This window comes from Triticum dicoccoides, chromosome 5A, assembly GCF_002162155.2.
Source record: "Triticum dicoccoides isolate Atlit2015 ecotype Zavitan chromosome 5A, WEW_v2.0, whole genome shotgun sequence".
Classification (NCBI taxonomy): domain Eukaryota; kingdom Viridiplantae; phylum Streptophyta; class Magnoliopsida; order Poales; family Poaceae; genus Triticum; species Triticum dicoccoides.
In genome coordinates, this window is record NC_041388.1 from 515,343,514 (window position 1) to 515,355,074 (window position 11,561).

The following is an 11,561-nucleotide window of genomic DNA, read 5'->3' on the forward strand; positions in this document are numbered from 1 at the left end:
GGAGATGCTCTTATTCCGCTGCAAGTAGTTCTTCACTCAAGAGTTTCCTCACCCTGAAATTCCTCAGTGAAGAATTCATAAAAATCGCCTATTCACCCCCCTCTAGTCAATATAACGCACTTTCACCAGCTGAACCATTTTTTGCATTTTCTCAGAAAACCCCATGACTGTTTCAGGTAGTCAACCTGGAGTTCATATTTAAGTGAGAGGAATCGTTTTTATTTTGCGTTTTAATAGACCCCCCCTGATTTTTTTGATTAAGCAATCCACAGTTTATCTAAAATAATGATTTTTTAAATCATCCATATCTTTTAAACCACAACTCCAATTTCAACATGTTATATATTAAATTTGATTAGAAAAATATGTAGAATCCAAATATGATGTTATTTTTAGCGGTTACATATTCCTAAAATATTTTTTTGGGTGCAAACTTAATCTATAATGCACAATTTCTTTTTCTTTCATACCGACGATGACCGAATTGCAAATAAACACTCATTAAAACCAGATTGAGAGGAAAGAAAACATCGATAACCATGCATGCACACCTCTGAAAAACCAATCAGGGAAAGACAACATATTTTTCATCTTATTTGGAGCGAGTGCGCTTGCGCGCGCGCAAGAGAGAGAGAGAGAGAGAGAGAGAGAGAGAGAGAGAGAGAGAGAGAGAGAGAGAGAGAGAGAGAGAGAAAGGCCTTAGGACTAACCACAATCAAACGTGTTTTCATTCTGTGAGCACCGAGGCCACCGTCGGCAACACAAATGTGATGCTATGTTGAAATAATGGACATGGACCTATTAAGGTCATGAGTCATGGTTATTGGGCTAAGAGCATGTGTTATTTTCACTCCCGTTGCAACACATGGGATCTTTTGCTAGTATTGTTTGAAATCATCTTCATAGATTGTTGCATGGATATGTTATCATTTTTTTTGCAAAAGTGTGAGCCGTAAAAAAGTTCTGTGCATGATATTACTATTCCATGTCTTGCCACAAGGGCATAGTGATGCGGAGTATCCTATGGACATCACCATGTCAAGAAACACATGCAACATCTACTCGAACATATAAAAATGTATCTTCTCCTTTACACGTGTCTTTTTGTCCCCTTCAATGATGGTATACTACTTGACCCTCCATTGTGCATGTATAGGTTTGAGCGGAGCTTCACGGATGACGAGGAGGACTTCAGGTGCAATAGAACAACTACACCATCCAAGAGGGAAGCTTGGAAGCAAAGAAGGAATCACAAGGAAGAAGCCAACCTACAACTTGCAGGAAACTTGGACAGTCGAACTTAACCTCCGACATACCCCGAGCTCTCGTCCATGTCGGACATTGCCTAGAAATTACCTCGGAGTGTTCGACATGTCGAAACCTCCAACTCGTACTTGCGTGCACTGAGTTGGGCCAAGCCCATGTATCCCCTCCTCACTTACCTTTTCATGGCAGGACCTATATATATTCCCTTCACCCACCTTAGATTTAGGGTCATCTAAGATTAGGACCAAAACTATAGAGCTTAGTTCATATATCTCCTCATGTCGGACTCCTCTTAAGAGAAGAACCATTTATGGTTGTCAAGACCCCTTAGGGGAAGAACCATGTATGGTTGTCAAGGCCTCTTAGGAGAAGATTCCTCCATGGAACTTAAGACCCATTTCTCTTTGAGTTTTAGATGAACTACCATTTGTATCTTTTCCTTTGTTGTTGTTGGATGCTTGAGATCCCTCCCTTTGTCTTGTGATTTGAGTGCTTGTGTGTGGACCTTGTCCAATAGTGTCCTATTGCGTGATTCCCCCTTGTGTTCTTCCTCACATCCACCTCCAATTCGTGAAGATCGGGCAAACAAGGGCATGAGCCTACATCACATAGTGTTACCAGAGTTAACTTGACATGATACGATTCCCATGAAAGTGTCAATAAGATTGAGACAACCTCTCCACCAAAATGAGCCAACATTTCTGGTAGCATGGGGAGGAGGACTTTTGTAGTAGGCTTTACATATAAGTTGAACCCATGCAATATCTTCATGATTGTAGAGCTTGTGTAAAATTTTCAGCAAGAATGTAGTATTTGCGGGCCATGAGATTTAGTACTCCAAGACCACCTTGTTCTTCGGGTCTGCGGATGTTCCACGCTGGAAGTGTGGGGTAATGAAAGATGCATGTCCATTGTCTCGATGATACTAGATGTTATATAGTGTTTCGCCTCTTTAGGATTAATATATTTCAATTTTTATTGTTGTATATGTCAGTGATAAAATGAGAAGGCATGTACTTTGTAATTGACCTGAGAAAATGACAAATAAAAAATAATGTTGATTTAATATTTAGTACCAACACCAATTTTCTTTTGTTCTTTTATCGTTGTTTATTACCTTTATTACAATGAAGCATGTCTTCTCCCCTAAGAGTGATGTCCAATATGTTTGAATATACATTTTATACGGAGAATAACCACTAAGAGCTGAGTGCATGCACTCGTTCTGGGGAAATAAGGTCATGAAAAAGGAAAATGAACACGAGAAAGTGATGTTACATTGTTGTTTATTACTGTGCAAGATAAAACTCCCAATGCCACAACTATCTCTCAGACCTCGAATCACAAGACTTGTTTGTAAAACTCCAAACATGAGCATAAACTAACATCATCCATAAAAATTAAAGGTGCACTTTAAAGTAGTATTGTTTAATTCAAAACGTATTCGCAGTGTGTGTATTTTTTGCACCAAGAATTACCCTCACATCATTTGTCTATTTGATCCCAAATACATGGTGCTGTCCCACATTGTACACACTGACAGAAGGACCCACAAAAGTTCCACACAAAGCCTGGGAGGCCCACTCCGCAGTGACCCAGGCACCTTCTGTCCGCCCCCAACCTCCTCCACCCTCTCCATTTCCCAGTCCGCATCGCCCCCCTCCTCCCCACCCCAGATCTCCCACCCCGAACCCTACCATGGCGATCGCGGCGCGCGCCCTGCGCCGGCTCCCGCTCCACCTCGCCCCCGCGCTCGCCCGCCCCTTCTGCGCCGTCTCCCCCGCCGCCGCGGCCCCCGCCCCGGCCGCCGCGTCCGCCAAGGTCGCCGACCGCATCGTGCGCGTCCTCGCCATCGACCTCGACGGCGGGCGCCGCGAGGTGGTCGGCCTGGCCGGCCAGACCCTCCTCCGCGCGCTCGTCAACGCGGGGCTCATCGAGGCGGCCTCCCACCGCCTCGACGACATCGACGCCTGCTCCGCCGAGTGCGAGGTCCACATCGCGCAGGAGTGGCTCGAGAAGATGCCCGCGGCCTCCTACGAGGAGCGCTACGTCCTCACGCGCGCCTCCCGCAACCGGGAGCTCAACAAGCACGCCCGCCTCGGCTGCCAGGTCGTGCTCGGCAAGGAGCACCAGGGGATGGTCGTCGCCCTCCCCGAGCCCAAGCCCTGGGACATCCCGTAATGCGGCCCCCTTCCATGGCGCGAGGCGAGGCGAAATTGTGCGGCGCTTCGACATGCCGACCCGCGAGCCTTCCTTCCTCGCCCCTTCCGGTGCTTTCATGGTACGGATTTGATGAAAGAATAATGAATTTGATGGGCAAAACTTAGAGCTGTTTCTGAAACTTTTATTTTGTTTGAATGTGGATGATGTAATGTGGAATCCCTTGCCATTTACGTCAGTTTGTTGTTTGTTTTGCTTTGTACATTTGATGTATTATTGGTTGCAGCTCAGCATGTCCTCTCTGCACTCCATTTCTTCCTCGTACTGAATTTTTAGTGCTTCCATAGTTAAATGAGAACTGCTGCCCATTCTGTATTATTGCATATAGCAATCAACACCCAGAAATGCTTTTCTGTCTGAAAAATGTAGTCTGACTCCATATGCACATGTCCTGAATCATGTTCTTAGCTACCGCCAGTGCAAATGTGGCTATAACTTAGAACTAATATGACGAGAGTGTAGGTAGTTTCGATCTTGATCTTGGGTTTGAGCAGATGCAAGATCACATTTGCGTTAGAAGGATGGCAGTTTAGAAGACCAAAACAATTCGGTGCTGTTACATTTGTAGTCTGATTACCATTGGTTGGAACCAAAATGCTTCAAAAGCAATTCAAGAATCAATTCAAAATTGACAAGCTTTGCACGCGTAAATCTGGTTTGGAGAATATATCCACAGTAGCCTAATGCCAGCGAATAAGACTAGGCCAGGAAAACTTTGTAATAATGTGCATATACCTGTAAGAATGTGCTGCTTCAAGGAGCACAAATAGACTAGGCCAGGAAAACTTTGTAATATTGTGGTGCACCTGTTTCAATCAATTTCAGTGAGCCATTCAGAATCATGTTGCATAACTAACTTGATCAAAGCAAATGTTGGTGAAAGAACTAGCCTATGGCACTTGATTGCCATCTCCCAGATGTTGTCGTTGACAACGATTCTCAGGATCGTGCTTTGGCCACATTTATGTTCCCCATGGAAGTATGTCTACCTCTGAGTCGTTAAATCTGAAACAATAGCTTGGTCTGGACATTGCATGATTTTGGTTAGATCGTCAGCCTGAGAATTGTTTGTCTGGAATCCCTTTCCATTACCTCAATTTGTTGTTTCTTTTGCTTTGTACATTTGATGAATTGTTGGTTGTTTCACATCATATCCTCCCTGCATTTCTTTCTCATACTGAATACTATGCTTGTATAGTTTGTGGTGATGCCGTGAAAACTGCTGCCCATTCTGAATTACAGCATATATATCAATCAACATCCTAGAAATGCTTTTTACTGTATGAAAAAAATGCAGTTTACCCCATCTACACTTGTGCTGAAGTGTGTTTTTAGCTATTACCAGTGCAAATGTGGCTACAACCTAGAACTGGCGTGATGAGAGTTCCCTAAGTATTTTTTGGACATGATCTAGGATGTGGGCGGATGCAAAGCTCATATTTGCATTAGAAGAATGGTAGTTTAGAAGTCCAATTTTTTTTGAAAGCAACTCACGGTTAAATTCAAAAGTGACAAAGCTTCGCATGTGTAAATCAGATTTCGAGAACATATCCACAATATCCTAAGTGCCAGCGAACAGGACCGGCATTTCCTGTGTGCATGTTTCTGTAAGAAATGCCAAGTCAGGAAAACTTTGTAATATTGCGTCGCACCTGTTGCAACAAATTTGGCCGAGCCATTCAGAATTTCTAAAATCGTAGCATCGTGTTCCGTTATGAGAGTTGATGCCGCGCAGCACTGTTTATTACCCCAGAATTTCACTAGGATGTAATTGTCCCTGTCTGATGTTATTGTTCACACATCATCAGAACAACAAAACGGTTAAGTTGGTGTATATCCATGCATTGCTTATTTCACATGGATGTAAGCTGTCCCTGCCTCACCCCAGAACCCCAAATGGCTAGAGTTGTTGTACACCATGCATTGCTTTGGTTGAGACTTGCAATCTGTCAAATGTACCATGCATTGCTTTGGTTGAGACTTGCAATCTGTCAAATGTACCGATTTTGCAGAGTCGTTTATTCTATACTACTTATAAAAGAGCAAACATTATCTTCTCTAAATGCACCTCACAAAATGTACACAGATACATTACCACCATATGATTAGTCCCACTAAACCCAATCTAACGGCTAGCCTTAACCTAATCTGTTCTTTGTGTGTATTTAGCAATTTACATTGACTGACCGTACTCCATCACGGAGGAAAATATGACAGTCTACGCCTGGTCAATTAGGAAACTATAATCACGGACACATCCTATTAAGAAACTAATCACGGACACATCTAATTTTTAGAAAACTAATCACAAACCCATCCTATTATTAGGAAAGAATAATCACGCGCGCATCCTGTTATTAGGAAAATAATTACGAGTCCTATTAGGAAATTAATCATGGGCGCATCTAATTATTAGGAAAATAATCATGGCTGCATCCTATTAGATAACTAATCACGAACGCATCTAATTATTAGGAAACTAATCACGAGCGCATCCTATCGTCTCCTATCAGGGAATCGCGATCGCGAGTCGCCAGCCGTCACCAGCCCACCACCCACGTGAGCCACAGTGGGAGACACGAGAGGAGCTGTGGCTTCCTCCGAACACACACACGTGCCGTCGCCGCCTTCGTCTTCTGCCTGGAGGCCAGGTCACTCTTCTACTGACTGCAACGACTTCGTCCACATCCTGGGCATGCTCTCCGAGAACCACCGACATCCGCGTCGACTTCAGCTCCATCCACAATACCCACGCTGACAACCACCCACTGCCGAGGTCCTTCAAGTGGGGGCAACGCTGAGTATCTTGGACGAGTATAAGCGGGCCAAAAAATCTGCCCCCACAGCCATGCATGTAGATTCGTCTGGTCGCCAACCATCGTCGTCCCCAGGGCGGCGCAGGTATCGGCCACTGTGCAGCAGGTGAAGCTAATCACGGCCCCATCTCACTCGCCCGAAGCCACCGCCGACTTCCTCAGCTCTGACGCGTGCTGCTCCATTGGACACGCTTGTCCGGTACTCACGCATGGACGACGTCGTCCAAATCTAATCACGGTTTGTGGAGGCCGCCGCCTCAAAGCTGGACGACGGACTCACCTGTGTCGACAATGCCGCCCAGTTGGTGAGAGGACACGGTCGCCGCGGCCGTTCACATGCCTGAACGACGAAGACGCTCGCCTTGACGCGAACGCACCACATGCATGCATTAATTAGGTACGTACCGAGTGTTGTTTTTTTTACTGTCATCGCTACCTCGCCGGTGGTGACACATCTAGAAGTACAGGAACTAGAGATGAGACAATGAGAAACAGAGGAGCGCTGGAGCGCACAGAGAGACGCTCGCCTTCTTTCTTTCTTTCTTTCTTTCTTTCTTTATTTTTTCACTGATTTTCGCGTACCTGCAACAGACATCCCTGTTTTTTGAAGTACTGACTACCGGTTATTACATGGCCAACTCACGACTACATAGTGAATTCACAGACAAATTCGCTGAACCAACACCTTACTTGCAGTCATGAAATTACGTTTCACTAAAAAAACCCAGAAGTTTGCATAAGTTTTAATGAAAAAAAACTAAAGTTTGTATAAATTTTACTAAAAAACCCGAAGTTTGCATAAGTGTATTTGTTTGTCCAGCAGATACATGGCAATTGTAATTTTACATGAGCATTTTCATATCGTCCTTATCTATAGTTAAGTTAACATGTTTTCCTGATAGAAAACTTAGACCACATACAAGAGAAGCAAAAACTGCATGTTGATTATGATGATGATGAATGTAGGATATTTTGTGGTCATGGTAAATTCTCATATCATTTAGTACATAAACAATATTCGCAATTTTATTTTATTACCATCAATTGTGTTGAGTTTCTTTCATATATATGTATTGACCCTCTTCTTTAAATTAGATGTGACAGATGCGGAATGAACTCATACCACATGATCGCATACGAGCAATTCAAGAGGAATTGGCGGGATTCTTTCTTGACCATGTCATACATAAAGACGGAGAATGCCATGTGGAAGTTGAAATTGATTTTAGATGTTAGGGATTGTAAGAGATGTTATATTGTATATATGTAGTAGCGTCAGATAGATATATACAAAAACTTGTTGTTCGACCAATCTCGGAGAAAGAGAGGTCACTTCTCTCTGTATATGTTCATGACGATCTTGTGTAATCTTGACTGGAATTTGTTGGCACTGAAACGGTTCCTTAGCTTGTCCTAAGTGACATTTTCATGTGTGACTATACATGCATAAATGTGTGCATATGAAGAATCATGATGAATCTTCTAAATAATTTTGAGTTTTATACATTGGAAAAAGTGGATGGTCTTTTAATATAGGAGACATGTTGATTAAGGAGAAATGATATTTTAAATTATTTGTACGAGTTGGGAATAAGAGATCGTGTACTTTATAGGGAAATTTCAAATTTATGAATAAATTGTCTTGTATTAAGTTTAGTATAATATGTTAATCCAAATAGACGCGTGACGCGCTTGCACACTTATTAGTTCAAATAGACGTGCGTTGCACGTGCACACTTACTAGTAGTACTGAAAAGGAAGAAGCCGGATGAAATGACATGTTTTGAGAGTAGTCTGAGAGATCATCAGCTATCCCAGCTTAATGAGCTACACTACTATCTACTCACATATGCCTATTTAACATAGAAGCACCTCAACTGTTCTCTTGGTATGCTACTGGCAACAAAACCTAATGCCCGGCCGCGGCCAAATAATGGCAGCAACAGCTAAATACACCACGAAGATCATCATCCAACATGAAAGAAAAATTGTGTTGACTCACGTAACAAAAATTTGTGTTCATTCACATAATAAGAATAACTCCGCCTATGTTGTCTCAATATAGCTGGTCCCAAGCCCGGGTATAGGAGGAGGGTTGTGATAGGCTTGGCGAGCCAACGTAAAAACTTAGCCACTTATGGAGATGAAACCCAAAAGATTTTCGTTGGGGCGTAACCCTCTCAGCGACGCACCACATCGGAACCCGGGTGTGGTGGCAAATGGGCAAGGGCTATGCCGTCACCCCCAGGTGGCGTGCCGTATCTTGATCCGGATACGGTGACAAGTGAGCGAGGATCGGGCCGTCTCATCCTTAGTGGCGCGCTACATCGGCGCCCGAATGTAGTGGAAAATGAGCAAGGGTCTTCGCATTTGACTCGACGAGTGCAAAGGGTAAGGAAGCTAGCCGAGCCTAGGAGGATTCGCTTAGGTAGCTGAAACGTAGGGTCACTAACAGGGAAGCTTTGGGAGCTAGTTGATGCAGCGATAAGGAGAGGTGTTGATATCCTTTTGCGTCCAAGAAACCAAATGGAGAGGACAAAAGATGAAGGAGATGGAGGATACCGGCTTCAAGCTGTGGTACACGGGGACAACTGCAAATAGAAATAGCGTAGGCATCTTGGTCAACAAGAGCCTCAAGTATGGAGTGGTAGACGTCAAGAGACGTGGGGACCGAATTATCCTGGTCAAGCTGATAGTTGAGGACTTGGTTCTCAATGTTATCAGCGTGTATGCCCTGCAAGTAGGCCACAATGAGAACACCAAGAGGGACTTCTAGGAAGGCCTGGAAGACATGATTAGGAGTGTACTGATTGGTGAGAAGCTCTTCATAGGAGGAGACCTCAATGGCCATGTGGGTACATCTAACACGGGTTTTGAAGGGGCGCGTGGGGGCTTTGGCTATGGCATCAGGAATCAAGAAGGAGAAGATGTCTTAAGCTTTGCTCCTAGCCTACGACATGATTTTAGCTAACACCCTATTTAGAAAGAGAGAATCACATCTGGTGACTTTTAGTAGTGGCCAACACTCTAGCCAGATTGATTTCATCCTCTCGAGAAGAGAAGATAGGCGTGCATGCCTAGACTATAAGGTGATACCTGGAGAGAGTGTTGTACCCCAACATAAGTGGTGGTTGCTGACTTCCGCTTTCAGATTCGTGTCCAACGGGATAAGCATGCCAACGTCTCTAGAACGAAGTGTTGGAAGCTCAAGGGGGAGGTAGCTCATGTGTTCAAGGAGAGGGTCATTAAGGAGGGCCCTTGGGAGGAAGGAGGGGATGCGAACAATGTGTGGATGAAGATGGCGACTTGCATTCGTAAGGTGGCCTCGGAGGAGTTTGGAGTGTCCAGGGGAAGGAGAAGAGAAGATAAGGACACCTGGTGGTGGAACGATGATGTCCAGAAGGCTATTAAACAGAAGAAAGATTGCTTTAGACTCCTATACCTGGATAGGAGTGCAGACAACATAGAGAAGTACAAGATGGCAAAGAAGGCCGCAAAGCGAGCTGTTAGTGAAGCAAGGGGTTAGGCATATGAGGACCTCTACCAACGGTTAGGCACGAAGGAAGGCAAAATGGACATCTATAAGATGGCCAAGATCCGAGAGAGGAAGACGAGGGATATTGGCCAAGTAAAATGCATCAAGGACGGAGCAGGCCAACTCTTGGTGAAGGACGAGGAGATTAAACATAGATGGCGGGAGTACTTCGACAAGCTATTCAATGAGGAGAATGAGAGTTCTACCATTGAACCGGATGACTCCTTTGATGAGACCAGCATGCGTTTTGTGCGGAGAATCCAGGAGTCTGAGGTCAAGGAGGCTTTAAAAAGGATGAAAGGAGGCAAGGCGATGGGCCCTGATTGTATCCCCATTGAGGTGTGGAAAGGGCTCGGGGACATAACGATAGTATGGCTAACCAAGCTTTTCAACCTCATTTTTGGGCAAACACGATGCCAGAAGAATGGAGACGGAGTATATTAGTACCAATCTTCAAGAACAAGGGGGATGTTCAGAGTTGTACTAATTACCGTGGAATTAAGCTGATGAGCCATACAATGAAGCTATGGGAGAGAGTCATTGAGCAACGCTTAAGAAGAATGACAAGCGTGACCAAAAATCAGTTTGGTTTCATTCCTGGGAGGTCGACCATGGAAGCCATTTTCTTGGTACGAAAACTTATGGAGAGATATAGGGAGCAAAAGTAGGACTTGCATATGGTGTTCATTGACTTGGAGAAGGCCTATGATAAGATACCGCGGAATGTCATGTGGTGGGCCTTGGAGAAACACAAAGTCCCAGCAAAATAAACTACCCTCATCAAGTACATGTACGATAATGTTGTGACAAGTGTTTGAACAAGTGATGTCGACACTGATGACTTCCTAATTAAGATAGGACTGCATCAGGGGTCAGCTTTGAGCCCTTATATTTTTTGCATTGGCGATGAATGAGGTCAAAAGGGATATACAAGGAGACATCCCATGGTGTATGCTCTTTGCGGATGATGTGGTGCTAGTTGACGATAGTCGGACGGCGGTAAATAGGAAGTTAGAGCTATGGAGAAAAACCTTGGAATCAAAAGGGTTTAGGCTCAGTAGAACTAAAACCGAGTACATGATGTGCGGTTTCAATACTACTAGGTGTGAGGAGGAGGTTAGCCTTGATGGCCAGGTGGTACCTCAGAAGGACACCTTTCGATATTTAGGGTCAATGCTGCAGGAGGATGAGGGTATTTGTCGGGGATGTGTAGCGACATATGCCAGGGGGTGGCTAATCATGGAGAGGGATAAGGGTACATCGCCGGGCTCTAGAAGCGGGAGTGAGAGAGACCACATACCCCTGCGAATCTTACCCAGGTTCGGGGCTCTCCATGGAGATAACACCCCTAGTCTTGCTCTGCAGGGTCTCTGCATGATGACTATAATCAATAGAGTAGCTACAAGTTTGCCCCTTGAGCTGTTCGGCTAGAGGAGGAAGAAGAGCAAGGCTAGCTCTACTCCTCTCTCTCTATGTGTGTGTATGAGTTCTAGGGTTCTGAACCCCTTGCATGGGGAAGCCTGGGGGGTTTATATAGGCCTACCCCCAGGGGTACAATGGTAATCCGGCCGGGTGTGGGACCCGGCCGTCAGTGTCTCTAGGCGTCGGCTTCTCCATCGTTGCTGGGGCCCGCCGGCTATTGTGTACTCGGACGACAGGCCGAGCCCGCCGCTTGCGGGTCTTGCTGGTCGCTTTTCACTGTAGCCTTGCTACTGATGATGGAG

The 11,561-nt window shown here is 44.8% G+C and overlaps 1 protein-coding gene across 1 annotated transcript; it reads left to right on the plus strand.

Moving 5' to 3' along the window:
* Positions 1-2,914: 2,914 nt before the first annotated feature.
* LOC119302468 (rhodocoxin-like) lies at positions 2,915-3,804 on the plus strand. The gene has a single exon (XM_037579504.1). The coding sequence runs from the start codon at positions 2,965-2,967 to the stop codon at positions 3,445-3,447; it is 483 nt and encodes a 160-aa protein (XP_037435401.1). The 5' UTR covers positions 2,915-2,964; the 3' UTR covers positions 3,448-3,804.
* The last annotated feature ends 7,757 nt before the right edge of the window (positions 3,805-11,561 follow it).

Excerpts from the sequence above, each read along its gene's own strand:
- LOC119302468 (XM_037579504.1), top strand. The coding sequence starts at position 2,965 with ATGGCGATCGCGGCGCGCGCCCTGCGCCGGCTCCCGCTCCACCTCGCC.